The sequence below is a fragment of the Pseudochaenichthys georgianus genome, chromosome 14 (assembly GCF_902827115.2).
Source record: "Pseudochaenichthys georgianus chromosome 14, fPseGeo1.2, whole genome shotgun sequence".
In the NCBI taxonomy this organism is placed as follows: Eukaryota; Metazoa; Chordata; class Actinopteri; order Perciformes; family Channichthyidae; genus Pseudochaenichthys; species Pseudochaenichthys georgianus.
Genome location: NC_047516.1, coordinates 26,065,960 through 26,091,288, shown reverse-complemented (window position 1 = coordinate 26,091,288; position 25,329 = coordinate 26,065,960). Strand labels below are relative to the sequence as shown.

The 25,329-nt window shown below is 42.8% G+C and overlaps 1 protein-coding gene across 1 annotated transcript in view; it reads left to right on the top strand.

The window, feature by feature from the left end:
- Positions 1–25,329, top strand: part of med13a (mediator complex subunit 13a) — a 102,302-nt gene that overhangs the window by 31,604 nt on the left and 45,369 nt on the right. Inside the window, exon 3 of the mRNA XM_034098559.2 lies at positions 2,705–2,873. Within this exon, the coding sequence (XP_033954450.1) occupies positions 2,705–2,873 (169 nt within the window). The remainder of the gene's footprint in view (positions 1–2,704; positions 2,874–25,329) is intronic.

Sequence of the window (25,329 nt, the reverse complement as noted above, 5' to 3'; positions counted from 1 at the left end):
CACTTAATAATTAAATACATCTTGATTAACTTGCTTCTGGGCCTCCCTGGTGCCAGCTGACATGAAGGGTGGGCCACACCCGGTATTTATTCCGTCTGTGCTCAGGCGCATTCGGAGACTTGACTGAAAGGAGCTTAAGTGCTGTATGATGTGAGCAGTGGCTGTTAATAAGATTAGAGCAGCATTCAGGCCAGCGCAGAATGGGATTCAGAAAGCAGCTCTGATATGGGTGTAACAGTACATTTATTCACCCTGAACAGCTTGGTACAGGACACTCAGTGCGGCGCGTGACTCGTTTCGCTTCGATGCGCCATATGAACCAAATAATGACAGTTTAATTACAGGCCTTCTCTTTGCAGGTGTGGTAGTGCAAGTTCTACCAGTGTTTGCAGTGTGTGTCACGTTCTGGGCATTTCTTAAGCATTGATATACAGGCTGGGATAACCTGAAAAGCATCCCAAGTCACACCCTGGTTGAAAGCATCATGGTGTTCCAGTAAATTAAAGCATTACTGGACAAAAAAGAAAAAGGATTCCAGTAACCTTTTGGTTTTCTTGAAGTAGCTACAACGAGCATGTTGTCTAACATAGGGACGGGTGGCGCAGTGGTCTGTGCATCCGATCATCAGATCAAGGGGGAGTACTGGGGAAATCCAGTTCGAAACCCGCTCCCGCCCCCACTGCGTCAGGCCTTTGTGTCCTTGGGCAAGACACTTCACCCGGATTTGCTCCTGTGGGTATTGTCCACAGTACATGTATAATATCAATGTGTACTTGTAAAAGCGCCTCGAGGCGTGAAGATGAACGGTGTGGCGCAGTGCGCTGTGCAATGATCATCAGATCAAGGGGTGAAACCCGCCGCTGCTGCGTCTGTAAAGCCGGTGTGTCCTTGGGCAAGACACTTCACCTGAACTTGCTCCTGTGGGTATTGTCCACAGTATCTGACCATTGCATGTATGATATATGTGTAATGTGTGTATATGTAAAGTGCTTTGAGTAATTGAAAAAGCGCTATAATAAATGTAAGGAATTATTATTATTAACAGCAACACAGAGTGTAAGTATTATCTGAAGGAGGTTAATTAGCCTCAGATACAGGTTATTTCTCCATTGTGTTTAAGCAGCAAATCGCTACAACATCAGCAATGGTAGTGGAAGACTCACATTCAATTTGTTATTAAGTCAGTTTATAATATACATTAAATGTATCTGTGTAATGTAACTAAAAGTGAACAGATACATAGACACACACACAAACAACTATTGCTTTCTGGCCATCATTTTTACAGCAAATGGAAATAAATTAAATCTTGGTTTTCCCCACTGTACCAAAATCAAAACCAGGTCGCTATTGAACTGTGACACTGCGTACCCTAACACTCCTTAACTCTGGTGTCAAAACTCAATGAGCGGAGCAGCAGAACGCACCTGAAAGTGAAACTACTGAAAGCAGGCAGCAGCAGGTTTCTACTTAACCTCTCTCTCAGTGGAAACACTCCTGTTTGCATTTGCATTGCCTTTTACAGCCTTTTTATGATACGATTCCCAGATGTCACTTTAGATATGACGTACTGCTTTGCATTGCAGGAAATGTGCAATTTCTGTATCAAGGTGTTCACCTAGCAGGCCCTTGAATGTGGCTTGTCATGCTTAGAATGACCTTGTAAGAAATAAGAATATTCTTACTGCACAAGATGTTATTCACACCCGTTTGTCGGATCGGAAACAGAAGTGCTCACAGCCACACTTAGTAGAACGTTTTTTCAGAGCAGAATTGCAAAGTGTTACATAATGTGATACACATGAATGAATTCATTGAGTGTGTATTTCTGTGAGATTGTCGCTGTGAAACTTTACTTAGAGTTGATGTCATCCACATAAACAGTGTATCAAATACTCTTGAACTACATATGTGGAGGAAAATGTATGACTTATTTTTTAGCTCAATGTAAAACTGGGGGTTTAAATGTTTGTTTTATTACTTCAAGGCTTGATATTGGTAATGCAGTGTAATGGAATAATAAAACAGTTCATGCTTAATCTAGTAACATTGATGAATATCTAGGGATGGGTATCGTTAAGGTTTTAACGGTACTACTACTTTTATCGATACCGCTTATCGATCCGGTCTTTTAACGGTAGTTTTATCGGTTCTTTTGCGAACAAGACGGGTAAAGTTTAACCACACTTCGGAGCGCGTTCACTCCGCGTGTGTGTTGCTGCATGTAGCAGCCGCGTGTGTGTAAACTGCCCCGCCCCCTCGCAAGCAGGCAGGAGAGAGATCGAAAATACTAAAAATAATCATAGACGCATTTTGCGTATTAGAAACGGAGTTGGCGACACTAAAACTGCAATATAATGTTTGTGTAGTAATAATACATATGACAACTTTTTTTACATGTCTCCAATACCGATAAAAAGACCGATAACGTCGGAGCTTAACGGTGCCACGGTCTTTAATAATTCAGCCCCGGGGCCCGTTTAATACCGGGGCTCGGTACCCATCCCTATGCATATCCCCATTAGTGATTTTGTAAGGCTACTTTGCCAGCATCAACATTCTCACTGTGATTGTACACTTGAGTTTTTCTCTCTGGAGTGACATTGTTTGCCCTGGAGAGATCTTACCATTTCTTTTAAATGACCTCAAAACTCTTAAAGCTTTCTGCTCCTCTAACTTTTTTCCATCTACTTTTTGTCCCCAGGCGAGGATGTTGGGTTGTGGGAGAACGGGCTTTCCTACGAGTGTCGCACGCTGCTGTTCAAAGCCATCCACAACCTGCTGGAGCGCTGCCTCATGAATCGCAGCTTCGTTCGGATCGGGAAGTGGTTTGTCAAACCCTACGAGAAGGACGAGAAGCCCATCAACAAAAGGTACGTTAGCACCACTTGTTCTGCTGAGTTGTTGTCCACGCTGTCTCTTCTCTATGGCTCTGCACCTGTACCTGCTCTGTGGAAATGGGTATTTCTTCTTTTTGCCTGGAGGTCAGTGTTTGGTTATTGAACCCACTCATCCAGGGTCAGGAGTTCTGTTCCCACTTAATACAAATATGTGTTAATATGGATGCTGTGGATGGAGTCAGATATAAATAGCACTTATATTGTACCAGGGATTTCCTGCTCATGTTTTATTTCGCTCTGATCTCAACTGAAGTATCTGATGGTACTGAGAAATCTTTATTCTATCACATTTGTCTTCTTTTTTTTTACAGCACATTCAGCCTAGACTGCAGGGTGCACAATTATTAATGACAGCTAAATAGCCCGCATGGTTGTCAGCTGCTAGGTTGGATCTCTACAGAGATTCTTTATATAAACCAGAACTAAATGTTTGAAGTTCAACATGAGATGTAGCTCAATGTTGCTAAAAATATATTTTTGTACACGTTCAGCCCTACAGCTTGCTTGTACATCACCATTTTATCAGTTCAGTTGAAACCGCTGGCTGCTGTTTATTGATTTTGTGAGCTCCACAGGTAACCTGCGGGTCACTTGCTTGCAGGTTGCTTTGCATCCGATTGGGCACTTTTAAGCCTCAATGGATAATATTGATGTATCAAAAAACTGTCTGGATTGGCCGCAGTCTTGACTTTGCGGATCAGCTCACAACTTTCCTGCATTGTACTCCACACTACAGTTGTGATTTTAGTTTTAAAGTAATAAAAAGGTGCTATTGTTCTGGCTCTGTCTGTCCCCTATCCCTCTGTTTACTCAAAGAGTGTTTGTGTACAACTGAGACATCCTCCCCTCCTCTGTGTATCTCCTGAGCTGGATTTTCTTGCCATGGTTGTCTGGGTTTATTGATAAGTGACGGAAAGGCCGTTGGTGAGGCATTATTTACCTTGAGTCCCAACTCTTCCTACCTCACCGTGTCTCCACATTTAACACATGTGTAACCCCCTGAGGAGGCAGACAGCAGCACATACCTTGGGAAGCAACAACTAAAGGCGGTTTTAAATGCATTCGATAGCTTTCATAAGCTGGGCTGTATTACGTGTGTACATGTGTCAGTGTTATTGTTTTGGAGTTGTTTTGGTGTTGCCATATTTCCCGATCAGGTGACCATGGGGCAGAGTCCTGCACGGGTCTGATTTTCAAGACCCGCTCCCGCCCTGCAACCGCGACGTTGCAGAGGTTATGATTTATGCACGGTCCCGCGGGGGAGAGGTCTGAGGATTTAAACATTAAAGGTGGGGTAGGTAATTTTGAGAAACTGGCTCGAGATACACTTTTTGTTATATTCCATGGAATGCTCTTAACATCCCAATAGCAATGAATATCTTTAAGTGCTTTGACAAAAAATCCATGAAAAAAATTCATCTGTGGAAGCCGTAATACTGTAAAAAGCACGACCAATTATTTTAGCCGGCTAAAGTAACTGGATGGCCTACCTGCCTGTCAGCCTTCCATCGGGGCACAAACTTATCTCGTGCCCTCATTGGTCATGTGCACGTTCGTGTGTGTTGGAGGAGGGGCTCTGTAAGGAAGTGGCAGATTTTCTCCGGTTGTGTATTTTCAAATTCTGGCGATCTCGAGCTGGTTTCTCAAACTTACCTACCCCACCTTTAAACTAAATTATTATTATTTTAATATATTTATTATGCAATACCCGCGACCCGACCCGCATCATCTTTGTTTTACCCAGAACCGAACCCGGAAAAAAGCGTTTGAAAAAATACCACCCGCGAATCACCTTTGTTGCAGGTCACCCGTCTTCCTCCAGCATGTAAACAACGCCCCCGGCCAAATTAGTGAACTTTGGGAAATACAATATCTTTGACTTAATGAGACATATTTATGAACGTCACTCGTCCAGGTGACAGGATTAACATTTACTCAAATGGTTGTCCTCATATGACCCTACAGATTGTGGTCTATAATAACAATGTCATTATAGAAAACTATTTTCTGAGAAATGTGTGTCACATTTAAAGTGTATTTGCTGCAAATCCATGTGTGATTGCAGAAGAAGAGGCAATACTAACTAGGGCCTGACCTACTTCTCCTTGAGGGTAAACAAGGTGCTTAGAGGAGAAAGATAAGGTGATAGCAAACACTGTTTACTAATGTGTGTTGCTGTGCTAAGGGAGGAAGTAAACTACCAAGAAGGGCAGACCAGAATGTACAGCAGGGTTTTCACAAGACAATAACAGTGGGAACTCCCTGGAGGTCTTCTGTATGTATTTAAGTGTTGTATAGTGTTAATTTCGTTGACTAAAACTATGACGAAATATGTTCGTTAACGACCTTTTTTTCCATGACGAAAACGAGACGATGACGAGACGGCACCGACGGCAGTAAACAATAAATGTAACGAAATCATCATGCAATATCTTGACGAAAAGTGACGAGACGAAAATGTAGTTTACTAAATAAAAACTATGCCAAAATCTCTCTTTACTTTCGTTGACGAAAAATGAGGAGACGAAATATTATCAAAGATAACGTTACATCTCTGATAGTCAGTTTTTCTACCAGCAGTTCCATTTCCGGTGCTGCGGCAGGGCAGCAGCTGTTTACCCGCGGGTACCCGACCCGATGCAGGACTCTGCCATGGGGTCCATGCGGTGACATAATCTGGTGTGAGCCCAGCCACTTGTCTGTGTTTGTTTGCAGGCCAGTTGCTCAGAACTTGGCTACCTGCTGTCAGCTTGTTTTTGTCATCGACCCATGTGGGGGCTCAGATCGATTCAATTATTTGTATACACATAACGGACTTAAAACGGAAGACTTACGATGTGTACTACTAATAAATCTTGAATTGCAGAGAGTTTATGTATTATAAAGAAAAAGGACAAGCTAATACAATCTGAGTTGTCAGCTTTATTGCAGCCTTTTTCACGGCCTTGTGTCTGCAGACAGACTCTCATCTGTCAGGACGAGTGTGATAGATTTCCACTTAACTTGCAGAATAATAGACAAAAAGGTTAGACAAAGTAATACTGAAGAACAGGCCACTTGTTTTGAGCTCTTTACCCAGATCACACAGGGCCCCAGTCAAAGGGGAGAAAAACAACACAATGGTCTTTTCCTCTGCTCCGGAATTCACAGGCCACCCTCTGTCTGTGTGTCTGGTTCTCTTTCTACTCTCTCTCCTCACCCTCCCCTTCCCTTCATCCCCCTCTGCTGTCACGGAGCAGACTGGGCAGGTTATAAATAGTGGTGCAGCCACCCTGAATCTTAGTTGTCGTCAAGGATGTTTTCCCTCTCCCTTTGGTGTGCTCCGGCCACGCTGGGATTTCAGCAAACAAAGCACGACAAAACTGTGGCGGAAATTTACAAGAACCCTTTTGTGTTTTATTTAGTTATATGTCGCTACCGCGCTGGTCTGACACTGAAACATTTGCTGAACTGTTATTGATGTAGGGTTGTGGTATTGGTAATTATTAGATTGCGAGAGTAATGTTGACTTCCGTTTCTTACGGCACAGTGTTCTTGTTCTTACATGTAATCCAGAGCTCATATACCGTTTCATGCATATTTGATTTAAACCTTAAAATGCTCATGTTATCCTACCAGTACTGCTATAAAAACAGCGCGTTCAATCGAGAGACATCATCCACAATAATATTATAAGGTATAATTTCTCAGATTAAGAAATGTTTAAACACATACTGTATTTTTTCACATTTTCTTCTCTTTATTTGGAACTCCCATACAAACAAACAACTGCTAATTAGACAACACTAGTGTTAATTTCGTCAGCTATTTTTTTATTTAGTCTTAGTCCTGTGTTAAATTTCCTTTTTTAGTTTTAGTCATATTTAGTCACCTTCATCCTGTTTTTATTTAGTCAAGTTTTAGTCGACTAAAAGTCTGAGCATTTTAGCCTTATTTTAGTCAAAGAAAACTAATTATTTTCGTCTACTTTTTGTCAATGAAAACTGTCAAGTCTTTTTTAGTCATCAGATTATATAGAACATTTCAGTCAAACTAGTCTAGCCAAAACCAATAATTTGTCATTTTAGTCAAACTTATTTCACAATAAGATTATATCTTGTCCTTATTTGATGAAAAACACAGGTTGAATGATTAAGCAGCTTTGCAGAGAGTATTATGCTCAGGTTTGTGGTGTTTTTACCAGCTGTGTTATGGCCACATTGCTTCCCTTCTGATAAAACAATGCATTCGCTTTTTTTCTCCGCCTCATTGTAGCGAAAATGGGCCCAAATATCACATTGTTTCTTTCTCCCAAGCAGTGGTGGCTTTAGACTTTTTCGTTGTCAGTCATTTTGACGGACAGGATTGTAGCATTTCCGTCATAATCCATTATTATCCGTCGAGTGCACAATTTATCAATCACTCGCGCTGATAAGGGGGTATTCGGTTAGCGACCACTGCTCCCAAGCCCTGTTGTTGCCATTTTATTTTCTGTTAAATAAGGTTAGTTAGACCATGAGTTAGACCCGAGTCTTCCTGACAGTTCACAGTGTGCCGCTGCCCGGTGTAATTCAAATCTACCGCCGCACGCACCACAGACAAACAGCTGCTGCTCTGCCGCAGCACCGGAAATGGAACTGCTGGTAGAAAAACTGACTATCAGAGATGTAACGTTATCTTTGATAATATTTCGTCTCCCCATTTTTCGTCAACGAAAGTAAAGAGAGATTTTGGCATAGTTTTTATTTAGTAAACTACATTTTCGTCTCGTCACTTTTCGTCAAGATATTGCATGATGATTTCGTTACATTTATTGTTTACTGCCGTCGGTGCCGTCTCGTCATCGTCTCGTTTTCGTCATGGAAAAAAAGGTCGTTAACGAACATATTTCGTCATAGTTTTAGTCAACGAAATTAACACTAGACAACACTTAAATAAATACAGACGACCTCCAGGGAGTTCCCACTGTTATTGTCTTGTGAAAACCCTGCTGTACATTCTGGTCTGCCCTTCTTGGTAGTTTACTTCCTCCCTTAGCACAGCAACACACATTAGTAAACAGTGTTTGCTATCACCTTATCTTTCTCCTCTAAGCACCTTGTTTACCCTCAAGGAGAAGTAGGTCAGGCCCTAGTTAGTATTGCCTCTTCTTCTGCAATCACACATGGATTTGCAGCAAATACACTTTAAATGTGACACACATTTCTCAGAAAATAGTTTTCTATAATGACATTGTTATTATAGACCACAATCTGTAGGGTCATATGAGGACAACCATTTGAATTGAGGAAGAGTTTACTCAGAGTAAATGTTAATCCTGTCACCTGGACGAGTGACGTTCATAAATATGTCTCATTAAGTCAAAGATATTGTATTTCCCAAAGTTCACTAATTTGGCCGGGGGCGTTGTTTACATGCTGGAGGAAGACTTAAACTTCAGAAAGGTTACTTAAGGACAGTCTTTATCCATTCAATTACTGTTTTCTTGAATCATGAACTCATTAGCAATTACATTATAGTGAATTAATATTTCGGACAAAACAAGACATTGTAATATATATGAATGACTATCAATTAGTCCTAATAATGAGCCCACAACAACTGGACGATTCATTAAAAAATAAATAAACATAATCTGCAGTCCTAATGGGTTACATAAATAGTTGCTGAAACATTTTTGGTTAGCAGTTCAACAATAATTCACAATCAAGCCCTGCTCGTCATTGTCGGTCAGACTTTTCGACAGCTAGAAATAATACATTCCAAAATATCTTTTTGTGTGGGCCGCTAAGATCAAATGTGCTTGTGGGAAACTAGGGATGTCCCGATCACCTTTTTTTGCTCCCGATCCGATTCCGATCATTTGATTTTGACAATCTGCCGATACCGATTTTTCCCGATCCGATCTTTATGCAATGCATTAAGAGAAAAAAAAGGTAACCGATAACGGCTGGTCATCCAACGCGATGCATTCAGCTATCTTGGCTGTTATTGTGTTGGCCTTTTCACTGTTCTGGGGCAGTTTCTCTTTCCTTTTGAAAGTCTCTGAAAGTGTCGGTTGTTTCAGTGCCGTTACCCGAGTGGCCGCTGTGTACTCGTCGTGTTGTTGTTGGTGTTTGTTTCTCAGGTGGCGTATTAGATTGGTCGCGTTGAACATAGCTCTGTTCTTTCCACCACGCGGAACCTCTGCCTTGCAAACATTGCATCTGGCTGTTACACTGCCTTCACTTTCAATTTTATAATACTTCCAAACTCCTGACATTTTCTCTGTCCTGACTCCCGAGTCCCCAGCTGAACGTAGCCTCTCGTTAGCTTACTGCTACTATTAGACACTGCGCACACTCTGTTGCCAGATTTCAGAGAAATAAGCAACCAGGTCTATGAAAACAAGCCCAAAGAAAGCAACACATACATGATGTTGTGTAATTTTAAACCAAAACTAAGTCCTCAGGATGACTTTAAGACGTGAACATGGTCATTTTTGTTTTGTAACATTAAATGAAAAAAAAAATATTTTAGAAAAAAAAAAAAAATCCCGATCCCCGATTTTTTTCTCCCGATCCCCGATCTTTTGAAAATCACGTGATCGGCTCCGATCCCCGATCACGTGATCGGATCGGGACATCTCTATGGGAAACCCTTGCTGACGATCGGACGATCAGATGACTGCTGTGCAGCATCCAGTCTCCAGCGGGTGGAGGATGTGGCCAGCTGACAGTGTTCATAACCTCAACCTGTGTTAAAATGCTTACATCATCTCTCTCTCCCTCCTCCTTCCTCAATTCGCCCTGATGTGTGTGGTTAGCAGAATGAAACAAACTGAATCCTCCAGATCCTTGATAATAATAACCTATAATAGTGCAGCCTCAAGTTGCTCCTATTTAGACATCAATGAGTTAATTCAGGTATTGGAGTAAGAATAATTCAGAGCATTTGAACTCTTTAATATATGTTAATTATTAAATCAGTGTGCATTGATTGGTGTAAGCCTTTGTTTTCAATGCGAAGGCAGCAGTGTGTGTTGATACAGCTGACAGCAGTTCTCTTTGTTTGGAGTACAGGCAGCTCCAAGTTGTTGTCTCTGCTTGTCCAACAGACATCTCTCAGTGGATGTCTGCTCACCACCTCAAGCTCAACCTTGACAAAACTGAACTGCTTTTCCTTCCGGGAAAAGATTGTCCCACTCTTGACCTAACAATCAACATCGGCACCTCTGTTGTTTCCCCGACCCAGACTGCAAGGAATCTGGGCGTGATCCTAGATAACAACCTGTCCTTCACTGCAAACATCGCTGCTCCAACCCGCTGCTGCAGATACACGCTTTACAACATCAGGAAGATACGTCCCCAGCTGACCCAGAAAGCGACGCAGGTTCTGGTCCAGGCTCTCGTCAGCTCACGCCTAGACTACTGCAACTCCCTCCTGGCTGGTCTACCTGCATGTGCCATCCGACCTCTGCAGCTCATCCAGAATGCAGCGGCTCGTCTGGTCTTCAACCTTCCTAAATTCTCCCACACCACGCCGCTCCTCCGCTCCCTTCACTGGCTTCCGGTAACTGCTAGAATTCACTTCAAGACACTGGTACTTGCGTACCATGCTGCAAATGGATCTGGCCCTTCCTACATCCAGGACACGGTTAAACCGTACACCCCAGCACGTGCACTCCGCTCTGCATCAGCCAAACGGCTCGCTGCACCATCGCTGCGAGGGGGACCCAAGTTCCCATCAGCAAAAACACGTGGGTTTGCTATCCTGGCTCCAAAATGGTGGAATGAGCTCCCCATTGACATCAGGACAGCAGAAAGCTTACACACCTTCCGGCGCAGACTAAACACTCATCTCTTTCGACTCCACTTCGAGCGATAGAACTATTAACAAAGCACTTATATACTAATAAAGGGCTGGCTTACCTAAAGCCAGTTGAGTAGCACTTGAAATGTTTTTGCTCTATGAAGCCTGATGTACTTATGTGATTCTGTTTTCTTCAAGTTTGTATTTTGTTGGTCGAACGCACTTATTGTAAGTCGCTTTGGATAAAAGCGTCAGCTAAATGCAATGTAATGTAACCTTGTGCTGCTAGGTAGACTGACTTCAGAGAGAAAAGGGAGAGCACACAAGGGAAGGAGGGAGAGAGGGAGGGGAAGAGGGAACAAGCAAGGGAGAGCTCCTCTTGGTTGTCATGGCAGCAGGGAAATGCACCATGGGATCGTGTGTTTCCAAGGTGAAGCGGGATGCTCGTGCTCTATTGGTCAGTATAAGGCAGACCAACATGTTGACTTGCTCCTCATTGGCTGCATTACTACATTCAGAGCAATATTAAATCACGCCTGCTTTTGATGTTTTTTCAATTTGATCAAGGTGTAATTTATTTGTATCCCCTTGATTTGTGCTTGCGTATAAAAGACCCTACAATGTAGTCCCACTGCGCTGTAATCAAGAGTGTTGGATTACTACTCCACTTAAATATGTGCCGCCGGTTGTGCATTTTAGTTGTCTGACTGAAAGCATCATTAACTAATCAAGCTGTTGTGAAATGAGGCCAGTGTGCAGCATCTCATATAAAAGAGCAAAAGATGATGAATAAATGCAAACCACAGTTACACAATAAGAAATATGCCTGCATAAACACATGCAACTGTCTGCATCTTTCTGCGTGACTGCGTTCTTCCATTGTTCTAGCCCAACATTGGGATGTGAATGTGTGAGTCCTGCTGCTCTGTTGCAGGCAGCAGCACAGAGCAGCACTCTGTTAAGTAGGACAGTGCAGGATAAAGGGCCACTGCCTCCAGTCTGGGGCTAAAGCGCTAAATGTATCCCTCCCTGCTCCCAGCACAACACGAAGCACACAGGGACACGGCCACACAAACATGCTTGTCAACAATGTACATGTGAGCCGGTGCACACAGAGGGCAGGCGGTGACTTGGCACACAATGGACATATCAGCTCAAGAAATGCAGCCAGAGAAATGTGCATGGATGATAACATGTAGTGTGCACGCAGACTAATACTGCTGATGGATGTGCAGAAAGACTCAGCACCCGTCTTAAGTACCCCCCCACCCCTTGGTCTTCCCCATACTTCATCAGTGTCTCTAGCTGCAGAAACCCCAGGGAGAGCGGGGTGAGGAACCATGTGACCCGGCGCTCCGGATATATCATGTTGCTGGAGAGATCCTGTCCCAAAGATAAATATGGCTCTTAAAGGAAAATACCAGTGTTTTTCATTGGTATGGGTCATTTCCTTAATTACTGCGCAATTATACATTATTAATGGTCCATTTCCCATTACATCACTTCACAATTTAAAGCAAAGCCTTTTCGCTTCAGTTTCAGAGAGTTCAGCCAATATACTTCATCCAATCAAATATTTCCCGTCATTGACTGAATTATTAGAAAAAATGTGTCATTTAGATCAGACCACTGTAGGCGATCTACTCTAGAATTAATAACTTAACAGTGTTGTAGAGCTACTGGAAGCTCCTCCCCTCCCCTCTCCTCCTCTCTGAGGTGCAGTGGCACACACTGCTGCAGAAGGAGTGCATGCTGTGGGATTTCCTCCCGGTGAAGGGAGTGCTTGCAGGATAAGAAAATCACACGTTCTTCTCAACACTTTCCCGGGAGAAATGTTGCAGACTTTAAAAACGTTGGCTTTAGTGGTCTCCGCTGTCTCTACGGTCAAAAATAATAACCTGCCTGGTGTGTGGAGGGACAGGGCCGGTTGCTGAGTGTTCTTCGTTTCTCTCTATACCTTTTTATCAGTGATAATTCAAGTTTATTATGTATTAAAATAATTCAAAATGTCACCTGACCTGGCAGAACTCCTACAACCTTTATAGATCCTCATGGACACTGAGGTCTGCTGACAGATTCCTCCTTGTGGTCCCGAGGACAGGTTGAAACAGCGGGGAGACGGGGCCTCTGCTGTAGCAGCTCCCAGGCTGTGGAACGATTTGCCCCCCCGATCAGACTTGCTCCCACTTTGCCTGTATTTAAATCTAGTTTAAAGACCCACTTATTCTCCCGTGCTTTTGCAGACCACGTATAAGACTTGTCAGTCTGTGCTTTTAAATTGGGGGTTTTTTTCTCTCGTGTTTTAGATTTACATTGTGTCACACTGTTGACAAGGGTGACACCCATTTTTATCATGGCTAACAAAGTATTGCTTTTCAAAGTGGATGAGACCTATGATCTACTGTAGCCAATGTGACATTACACTCTTCAAAATACTGTGTAAAAACCAAATTATCATAGCAATTTATTAGAATGTTTTCCCACCAATTTTCCGCTCCTTAATTCCAGCCTTTTCTCTTCTTTTAATGCCGACCAGAAGCCCTTAAAGAACAAAGCGTTTATCTCTCAGTTCTAAAGTGAGCTGTCTTTTTGTGTGTTGTGGCATTGAGGAAACCCAAACTGTGTCAGCAGCAATTTAAGGGTGGCAGCAGGGACACATCTCAGTGTTCACAGAGAGAATCCTGTGTCCTTACGTTTCCCCTGCTCCCCCCTTCTCCCCACACCCACTGTAGCCTGCATTCCTCCCATTCCTCCCCTCTCCCTGTGTGACCGGAGGCTACGGCAGCGTTGGGGCCAAGGGAAGGTCTGAAGAAGTCGTCATAGTTAATCTGTCAGCCCTCCCTCTCAGTCCTTTTCTAAGTAACTGTGATTGCTATGCTTCTGTCTTTAATCCAGAGGTTCAGGCAGATGGCCACGTTTACAGCTAATCCCTAATATGGTGTTGGACCTTTCACCTCAGCGCTGTAGACTACACGGAGGCTGCATTGTGTTTACAGGAAGCTCACCACAGGCTATAGCACACTCCAGAGAAACCTTGAAATAAAGTATAAATAACGCTAAGCAGATGTGTGCGCCACGCTGGCCAAAGTTATGATTCAGTTGAAACTCACTGTAATGCAATTTAACAGAAATGCACAGAATACATAATCCTGAAATTGATGAGATTAATTTTCAGTGTTTATAAAAGTGGATTGAGATTAATGCCATCGCCAAAATGTTTGTGTCATTTGAAGGAACATAAGACATTTGTTTTAAGTGGAGTGGGGTAGAAAGCATTTCAACATCTAGCCTGGGTCATATATATTTAGTTTTTTTAAACTTATCAGCTGAGTTGAGGTCAGTTTTATTATTAAAACTAGTTTGTGGTATGATGTAAACACCACTTGCCTATAAATCTGTTGTCACATCACTTGTATAACCCAGTATTATTTGAAATTGAAAAAATTCAACTGATTTTGTATCAATAAGCAAACTTCTACTGCTACGCTTAGAGCATAAGAACAACTTATTTCTCCACCAAGAGCAGAACACACTTTGATTAGTTGCCTTTTCTCAGATTATGCTGAAGTCAACACACATTACTGTTTATCTTTGGTTTTATCCACTGGAGCTAATGCTAATGCTGTTGGAAAGGGAACATATTATCTCTTAATGTGCTGTACTCTTTACTTTTGAGCAGCGATACTCAACCCGCGGCTCCTTTAAGACTAGTTGCGGCTCTTTTAAGTCCCACTTATATAAAAAAAAAAAAAACCATTGTCAGCAGAATTCATCAACATTTCATTATCACTCACAAGTCACACATCAGTCATCACACACATCAGTCTATTAAGCCGCCCCCCCCCCATCCCTCTGAACAACCAATCACAAATTATTTCAGGTTTCGCGCTCTGATTGCAGGTGCGCGAGATAATTGCTCCGTCACACTGGGAAAACTAGCTTACAGCACTATGCAAAAATGGTAAAGGAATATAGGAAACGAAAATATGAAGAGGAATATCGAACATTTAAAGAGGACTGGGAACTCGAGTTTTTCTTCGTCTCCACCGGTTCGGGAAAATGCATCTGCCTGCTTTGTGACGACGACATTTCACAATTTAAAAGGTCCAATTTGCAGCGCCATCACGACACAAAACACCCGAAGTTCAGTACCGACTTTCCGAAAGGTGGAGAGCTGAGGGCGGAAAAGCTGGTGAGACTCAAACAGAACCGAACTGCTCAAAAAAACGTATTCCACACTAATACGAGTGAAAGAGCGACAGAGGCATCCTACAAAATCACACATGAACTGATGAAAAAGATGAAGCCATATACTGATGGAGAAATGGTGAAGGATTGCATACTGCTGGCTTGTTCAACGTTGTTTCCTGAGAAAAAAGACCTGGAACGAGAGGCAAAAAAAATTCAACTGTCGGATTCTACTGTAGCTAGGATGGCATGCTGTCTGTTATCTGTTGTTATGGGCAGTGATGATCAGCAATGTGTGTTTTGTGGTTGCAGTGAAAATAATAAATCACAGGTATTGCACTGTACATTATGCTTTTCATTCCTTAGTAACGTATTACTATTATCCATATTCTCAAATGGTTTCAGGGAGGAAAGGAGCGTTTTTGGATTGTGGCTCTTGCAAAAATATTTTTTCATCAATGTGGCTCCTGATTAGGACAAGGTTGAGTACCACTGCTTTTGAGTGTCACAGTAAAGCAAATTCATTATTGGTCATTCTAATTATAAAGTAAATGTTCACATGCACCTTGAGCTTGATTGAAGTGTAAGAGAGTCACCAGCATTTATTCTGATGCTCTTCAAGTTAATTCATTTGTTCAAAAGAACCGTTTAACCTTTCTTTGTGTCTCTGGGATTCGTTCACACGTTTGGTTTGGGCCTTCAGTTCCATTTCTGTGTCGCAGCTGGTGGTCAAACCACAGCAACTACAGTTTAACATGATTCTCAGAAAGCGTTTCAGCTCAATTGAATGAAACCGGGCAGAAGCACGTCTGTCCTTTGTGGTTTTACTGCAGAAGCCGCACTTTAATCCAGGATGAGGCTGCCTCGTCGGCCATGGCTCCGGGTAATTAACCTTTTATTATCACAACTGCACAACTCATTCCTAAGGGCATGGTGACCTAATGACTCAATGTGAGCATTGCTTCAAATTCAATCTCTTTTACATATTCCCATTGTGTAGTTTTTCTCAGACAGGGGTACGGAAAGCTTTATTCCACATAGTTTGTTCGCAATGATGTCATATAGTGCTGCAACAGACTATAATTATTGTTTTTGATTAATCTGCTGAATATTTTCATAGTTAATCATAATGTCATAACATATTTAAAATATTCATCCAAGTTTAGTAAAGTCAGTCCAAAAAAACAGTCACTTAATAATACTTAAATTAATGTCAGGTAAAACAGAGAAAAGCAGAACTATTTGTGTTTGAAAGGCTGAATAATGGCATTTTTGTATTTGTTAAATTATTTGTGGATTACAGACTGCTCAGATGTTGTGTGATTTGAATACAGTGCACCTTGTCGTTAAATACATATGACACTGCAGTAATATATAAAGTGAACCAATAGATGTGGCATTACAATCACAAAGTAATTACGGTAATGAGCACAATTACTTTTTCTCAGAACACAAAGGTATCTGGCTTATTCAAACAGTTGCCTTAAAGCAAGGTGTATTATGCCCCTTTCACACCAGCGCTTTTTAAGCTCCGTCTCGGAGCTAGAGCCTGAAAAGCGCCGGTTTTTCCTGTTCACACAGCAGCGGCGCCGGCTCTTAGCTCCGGAATCGGGTTCACTTCCAGCTCCAAAAAATTGTCGGTCTAGAGGCAAGAGCTTCGGAGCTAAGAGGTGGCGTCGCTTACGTCGAGGCGTGCAGGAAACTAAACCCACCTCCCCTGAACATGGGTCGACTGTTATGCCTGCCTACAAGCAGTAGTGCCTATAAACACACTTTATAAAGTCAGGCAACACTAACCAGGCTTCGTGTGGTTCTGTTTATTTGTACCTTACTTTGACCATCCGTTCACTGTTATCGATCATTGTGGAGAGAGGCAGACGTGTTGTTTTGTATTATTGCAGCTATCGGATGCAAGTAGTCAGTTTAGCTTCGGTTGCTATGCCAACATCACCCGTTTTATACCAGAGAAACTTTCATAACAGCGTTGTGATACCAAACAGTGTCAATTCAGACTGACACACATTCACTTAGGCTAAGGGGAACTGGGGATATGCATCAGCTGCTTGTGTGAGTCGGACAGTGAATACTTTAGAGCGGCCGCTGCAGTGTGAGCTAACCGGGAGCTAACGGGAGAATAAACTCCCGTGGAAGAGCAGCACTGCAGCGGTCGGTAAATGCTGCAGAAACACATTAATAAACAATGAACCACGGCACTCTGGAGCAAAGTATAAGGTTGGAGAAGTCGTTATTCAATTTATTCTGGCTTCGTGTGATTAAAAGCAACACGATCATCGACCCGACGCAGTTCCCCGTTGTTGTTGTTGTTGTTGTTGTTGTTGTTGTGAGCGCCGTAATGGCTGCCGTTGGGGAGCAAATCAGCGATGTAAACGGTGACGTCATGACGCAGCAGGGGCAGCTCTGGGGCGCCAGTGGGCGGTGTGAACAGAGCGGGAGCTGAAAAGGGAAACCGGAGCTGAACCAGAAAAGCTCCCGCTCGGAGCTAGAAAGGGAAAAGCGCTGGTGTGAAAGCCACATTAGAGGTACCCTTTGGTGTGTGTGGGTTTCTCCGGTACTATATCACACACGGCAAGGGAGCTGGGACCTGAGTTGTTGTCAGGGTTACATCAGGGTTATGTCAGTATTATCTGTAGCTGGCTCCAGCTGTATCTGTGTGTGTGATAGACCTACAGTGGATCGGATTTCTCCTCTTTTTATGCTCCTGTCGTTCTATCTCTTTCCATTTCCCTCTTCGTGTGTGTGTGTGTGTGTGTGTGTGTGTGTGTGTGTGTGTGTGTGTGTGTGTGTGTGTGTGTGTGTGTGTGTGTGTGTGTGTGTGTGTGTGTGTGTGTGTGTGTGTGTGTGTGTGTGTGTGTGTGTGTGTGTGTGTGTGTGTGTGTGTGTGTGTGTGTGTGTGTGTGTGTGTGTGTGTGTGTGTGTGTGTGTGTGTGTGTGTGTGTGTGTGTGTGTGTGTGTGTGTGTGTGTGTGTGTGTGTGTGTGTGTGTGTGTGTGTGTGTGTGTGTGTGTGTGTGTGTGTGTGCTGGCCTTAAGAGTTTCACTTCAGTGTTTTCTCTAGCACCTAGTCTCCTGTGTGAGCTGTGTGATAAAGCCGCAGCCGGTGTGTCTCGCAGGGCTTTGTGTGTTTATGCGTTAGTGTTTGTTTGTGTGTGTGCTTGTGTTCTCTGGCAGCAGACAGTGCTGTTGTTTCCCAGTGGTAAGGTGGCGAGACAGTAGGGATTATATCACCCTAGAAATGCGTCCTCCAATTCGCTGCTGTTTACCACCTTATTCTTTTTTCATCTCCACGCTTATTTGTCCTTCCTCTCACTCTGCAACACTCACAATTTCAGTTCATTACTTAAGTAACTCGTTATTTGTATTACTTATAAATTGCCTCTTTTTTCTTTTCAGCTATAATAAGATACAATGAGATAAACCTTTATTGATTCTCGTAGGAAGATTCAGCAGCAACAGCAATGAGAATGAAACAGAGGATCAATCAGACTAGAGTTCAAACAAGGATAAATAAACAAAAGGAAAGAATGTGAGGAACAGTTTATAATAAAATAACAACAATAGAATTAGGCGAAACTGTCTAAATAAATAAAGATGAATACTTAAATGTCTGGAGAGGATTTTTACCAGAACGCCAAAGATTTGTCCAAAACAGAAAAATAATTATAATAAAAAAAGATTCAATCATCTCATTTATTTAAAAAATGCCAAATAATACGCTTTTCAGCCTCTCACATTTTTTGTATGTATAATTTAAACAATTATGCAAACTCTCTAGTACCACTGCTACAGAAAAGGTTTTGATAACTAGCCCTGGTTTCTTCTCTTTAGTCAACACATTCATCCCTGTTTCATGGTGTCTGTCGTTTAAAGCTTTAATTCCAGTAACATTGTTTGGTAATATGGTGCCATAAGCTGTGACCATGTCAGCATGTCCTGTCAGTGCAGCAGCACGAGCTGTGAACACATGTTGACATGCTCCGGATGGTAAGAACAAGCTGCTGCAGATAGCAGATATCCACGGCTCCACAGAGCAGAGGTGACTGTGTGCACTGATGCAGACTGGTCAGAGATAGAGGGCTGACTCCCCAGCTGTAGGGACACTTGCTGTTGTTGTTGCGCTGAGGAAGTGTACTGCAGCTAAAAGGAAGCTCGGTTCTTAGAGCGCTGCCAGCCGAGCCCAACAAACATCCGAGGAATGTTTCAGCCTCCTTCCCTTTTCTATCCTGTCTATCTCCATATCTTATTCCACGCACCGCCCTTTTCACCTCAGGCGCTGTGGTTTCCGTTTCACTTTTGATTCACCTTAAATCAAGTTTCAAATGTCCTTTGCGTGTTTGTGAGTATGTGAGTATGCATTTATCCGATGCATTTAAAGAAAATCATGACTTGTCTCCTGCAGCTCATGGTCAGTTATGTCATCTTTCACAGTCGAGACACAATCCGATTTTTCTTTTGCCACAAGATGAATTTAAAAACGGCAGTAAAGAAATACTGTGATTGTCAGGAATGACTGGTTGACAATCCCCTAGAGCAGGGGTTCCCAACCCCCAGTCATATTATTTCCTCCAGTAGCCTAGTTAATCTTTCACCAGAAAACCGTTGAAAATGGCTTTTATGATGTTCCGAGGGATTCGGCGGCTCAGGGTCTCAGCCTCTTGTGCGCACGAGAAAGTTACCGGTGCGCCAAGTAGGAAGAGGAGCGCACAGGAGACAACCGTTTGATTGCAGACTGTTATGTTTATGTGGGGAAATGGCAGTGCATACATTATTTGAGATATATTTCAAACTCGGACCTCCTTTTAAGGACATGTCAGCCTGGGGTGTAGAGCTGTTTGTTTAAGCACCGGATTGGCAAAACAGGAGAGTAAACCAGTCTGCCTTGATCTATGAATTCATGTCCGGGACTCTCGCGGTATCTGCTGCCCGCAGCTGTTTGACAGAAGGAAAGCCTCCCTCACTTCATGAAATGGCTGCAGCATCAGGAGGCAGCGGGACGTGTAACTCCGCCTCTGAGAAGTAAAGCACCAGCGGGTAAAGATGTGCCTTTTTACGCACCACCTTCGCTGTGTTTACCTTCATCAGAACAGCTTCAGAGTGACTGCAGGCTGCTACGTGTTAACCACACACACCTCTACACACATCGAACTGCCCGATTACTCCCCCTTTTATTAGTTTTATGAAGGAGATGTCCAGTCACCAAGGTGTGTGTGTGTGTGTGTGTGTGTGTGTGTGTGTGTGTGTGTGTGTGTGTGTGTGTGTGTGTGTGTGTGTGTGTGTGTGTGTGTGTGTGTGTGTGTGTGTGTGTGTGTGTGTGTGTGTGTGTGTGTGTGTGTGTGTGTGTGTGTGTGTGTGTGTGTGTGTGTGTGTGTGTGTGTGTGTGTGTGTGTGTGTGTGTGTGTGTGTGTGTGTGTGTGCGCCTCTGCTCTGTTTTCAAATGACCATGAACAGTAATTTACACACATATCTGGCTAACTCAATTGGTAACCTATATGCGGGTGTTCCCAAAATAAATGTGTTTAATCTTAATCTCGATGTAGTGCTAAATGCTGTCGGACGTGCACCGGAACGCACGTCACTATCATAATATCTTCTGAAAACAAATGCCAGTGTCTCGCACACGCACACACACACACACACACACACACACACACACACACACACACACACACACACACACACACACACACACACACACACACACACACACACACACACACACACACACACACACACACACACACACACACACACACACACACACACACCCTGGCAACCGGACATCTCCTTCATAATACGCCTTCTACTCGTTTTCCCAGCATTAACTGGATTATCCGTAAATCAAACAAAACCAAAACGTTGATTTATCTGTTTTCCCGTTTTGGTTTAAAAACTGAATAACGTCGGTTTTTTGGTTTTCCGTTTTTCCAAAAAACGACACCGGTTCTTTTTTAAACGTTGTTAATGTTTTAGATGCATATTGTTCTAGTATTTGTTCAGGCTGTTGCATACAATTAGCCTCTGTTGCTACCTGCTGGTGGTGAGTAAATATTAAAATCAGTTAAAATTGACAACATTTTTTTTTAATGGATCTTAGCACAATAAAGGTTGGGAAGCCCTGCTCTAGAGGCTTGTAAACATGATTCACCTTGAAGCACACAAACAAGGCAGCAAACCCTTGACAAAGTCATGTGAATAAAACAAAGAACATATTGTAAAGCAAGGAAACAAAGTTGACAGGAGAAATACAAACTCAGTAAAATGCCACTAATGCATACAAATTTGGCAGGAATATCACACTGATATATCGCAGGTCGGACAGTAGCTGAATGAGTTGGGATGTTGTTGTTCAACTGCTTTAGCTGCCATTTTCTGTAACAACAAGCTCCAAATGTATCTGCTGGCAGGCCTCAGTGCAGATAAAGGCCCTGACACACCTACCCGATTTTGGGAGCCAGATGCCGTCAGAGGCAGTCGGGCATTCGCGGCGTCCTACTCAGGTTGGTGTGTCCCGCACCGTCGTTGCTTTACGGCACATTTTCACACCTCCCGCGGCCGATTCAACACTCAATCATTCAACATGTTGCATCGGCCAAAGAAAGTTGGCCAAATAAATCACTCTGATTGGCTGTTGCCTCTTTTGAATGACGAATACACACTACCGCTGCCAGCTGGTAAGGACAGTTATTGCCACTCGTCCACTGAAGTCTTTGCGGTGTGTTCCTAGGCGGGCGGCGTAAATGGTAAATGGACTGTACTTATATAGTGCTTTATCCAGTCTTTACGACCCCTCAAAGCGCTTTACATACTACATGTCATTCACCCATTCATACAGAGCAGTACCACTTGCTCTAGGACCTAACATTGACACACATTCACACACCGTTGGCCATGCCATCGGGAGCAACTCAGGGTTAAGTATCTTGCCCAAGGATACATCGACATGTTGGCTGCACGGGCTGGGATAGAACCCACAACCTTCTGGTTGAAAGACGACCGCACTCCCTCGCAGCCACAGTCGCTCAAGCGTAGCCGATGTAAAAGTCGGGACGCCTTCTGTACGCGTTCTTTGGTCTCAGGTTGGTGTGTAGCGGCCTTTACTCACATCAGATAATGAGATGTTCCCTGACTCATTGTTCTATTCAGAAAGGACACTCCTGTTTATGTATATCATTACAGCTGTCCACTGTTTGGCAAATATTTGTTGTATATCAGAAAAGACATGCTGGAATTATGATACTGATAATATGATATTGGGACACGACACCCCTATTTTGGATAGCTACACATTAAACTCAGCCACAAGTTCACAACGTTTACTTCTGAAATATATAAGTATATCTTGTATACGATATTTAATTACCAACTGATATCTCTCCGTCTCTCTCACTCTGCACTTAGCCTTTCATATTCAACCACTATTTAGATTTTAAAGTGGCCAAATGTATAAAATCCAAGTCCCTAGTTGAAATTCCTAAAAAAAACTCCTAACTGGGATATTTTCAAATTCTCAAAATGGCTCGATGTACGCCGTCCTCGGTAGAATTCCAAGTATACTGGACATTGGAACAGTCCTTCGGTGGCACTCGATGACGTAGTATGCTTGAAATAGTGGCTCTGGAGCAGCCTTCCTTGACATTGAGAAACACCCTCTAATTCTAAAGTCAAAATCTTAAATCGCAGCATTCATACAAATATTACAGAAATGCATAAATCAATCTACAAATAATTGATAAATTGTTCCTCATTTATCAAAAGTAAAACATTCTTTAGTTCCTGCTCTTCTATTGGGATTATTTACGTCTTTTCTCCGTTTTACATCACTGCAAACGTTTAGAAAATTTAGAAATTGGGATGGGACTTTGCTATACTCTCTATTATCAGCACATCATAATTAAAAATAGTGTTAGTTTGAAAAATGTGAGGAAACTAAAAAGCTGTCTACATTTTGGGGGTGCTGTTCAGATGGTGCACTACGTTTAGTATAAGCTCTCGGATAAAGTTGAATATTAAAAGTCGTATTTTGTATGAAAGCAATAAACAAGCTGTAATGCACATCATTTTCTGTAAACAAGTGTTATCTCCAAACGTTGGGATGATTTTAAAGGCTGAGGATCTGTTTGTGTGCTACACAGCAGAGCCTCCATGTGACACTGATGGAGGCTGTAAGTCCCACGCCGCTCGCTCCGTCAGTCCCCGCCGCCACACAGGCCCCTGCTGGCCTTTGGCACCTCATTTCCATGGCATGCCAGCTGACGGCAAATATGCCAACCTACTCTCCTTTGTATGTGGGCCCCGCTCCAAATCCTCCACCGGGTTATCTTATTGTCTCCACGCCGAGCCAAAGGCCACCGGCCATTTGCATGGGAGAGGCGGAGCAGGGAGTGCCCTCTGTGGACGATCACGGTGGCGTGCAGGCGAGCGTACGCTGAGTGTGTGCCGCCGAGGAGAGGAAAAAAGGAGAGCAGATCACAGAGCAGTTTGCCAGTTAATAGATGAAGAGCAGACGAGAGGGGAGTGGGAGGAAAGGTGGAGACGGCGAGAGAGAAGATGATTAAAAGATCTTGTGGCTTTTTGTCAGGCTACAACCGTAACCCTCCCTCCTTCATGTTCTCTTGACTGAGAGGAAGAACAACATGTGATCCCACACACCTCCTTATGATAACTGGTTATTTTGAAGGCTATTGGATGCAACTTAGACGAGATGAGGAATATGTATTCTATTTAAAGAGGAATGTCTGCATCCCATGCATTGAGCTGCTGACAGTTGGTGTTTTATTGGCACAGTTTTCTGTGGCGCTCCACACTGGCCTTGGGTTTTTCGCCTAAGAGCAAGCACTTTCTCGCTGCAGGGGAGATGACATTCTAAATTCCCAGAAAAACTGAGTCTCGAGGCAGGTTTGACATACTTTACCAGACACAATGTGTCCTGGAGAAGGGCCCCCGTGGGCTCCCTCACAGGGTTCCTGGAGACCCTTGGGCAAAGTAGAAGATAGTTTTCAAATGAAATGTTAATTTCAGGTTAAGGCAGACAGGGAAAGTTAAAGGGATGCTCCTGACCATTTTAAATAAATAATGTCACTGCATTTGGCCAACACTGAAGCTTCATTTAAATATTGACAGTTTAGTGGACAGAAAGATACTGGGACTCTACTATTGATCATTTATATTCTAACTTTGCTTTAATGTTTGGTGTTTGCTGCTACATTTATCTAACGGCTTTAATTACTAGTTATTTTGCAGATTCAGTCAACAATACATGTAATAAATAATTCCAGATATTATTCTATAAATAAGGGCGTGTGGCTACCGAGGGGGAAATTCTCATGCTACCCACTGTTTAAAGTAATATATACAATTATTTAAAAAAGTTACTTGTTTACCAGCATAAACATTGAAGCAGCAAAAACCCATTAATGCATCATCATTTGTTGGTCGAAACAAGATGTTCTCTCATCCTTATGTCATAAGCTCCAAAAGGCTTGATTATACGAGTGCTCTTTAGTACTTGTGATTTGTTCCTACCAGAGAGATAAGAGAAAATATAAGAACATTAGTGAATCCTTGACATCTATAAGTGCTAAAAAGCTGTGGAAGCCTTTTTAAAAATAAGAGGAAATGTGTCCTTATATCGCATACTGCAAGAGGCTGAGAAAAAAATGCTTAATCAGTGTTTTGTTTCCCCGTGCCTACACATTGCGTGCTCACCTAATCTGCTACCTCACACACACTTTCCCACCTCACTTAGCAGCTGTTGTTTGCCTGCTTGTGTGTGTGCCACTGGCTGTGGTGGGTGTGTGTGTGTCCTTGTGTTTGCCTCACCAGCAGGCTGTGGATGTTTGCAGAAGAATTGAGTTTGGCACAATGCTGCGTGTTTGTCCCATGTGGACGGGCCAGAGAACAGGGTGGTGTGCAGACCGATCAACAGGCTCCTGCTGCAGTTAGTCACAGCGCAGGCTTCTCTTAATCCTCCTCCCTTTGTGTGTCAGTGAGAGGTGCAGTGGTGAGGAAACGCGCCATGTGCTGTTGTTGTTTGGTTGATGTTTCATCGCTTACTGTTGACATTTGAACCACCACTCTGTTGGCAACCACTGCAACATAGAGTATCTAAATGCTCAGTTGGTAAATAGTTTATAAAAAGCACAGCATTTAATGACTGGCATAAAGGATAATCTCTATGTGGAAATATGAAATACTACATTTACAACTTTCTTTCTATGCCTCAACTGAACATTTTGACGTTAATACAAGTAATCTGTGATTTTGAAACCATTGTAGTGCATTGAGATACTTTAAGAGAGATTTTCATTAGGGCTGTCTGAGTCATATCATGCTTCAGGATTGCTTTCAATTCATTGCAATGTATTGCGATTCTGTAAGCAAGGCGTTATTAGATCTAACTTTAGGGAAACTGTCATTTTGTATGCAATCAGAGCACTGGGCTATGTTACATCCAAC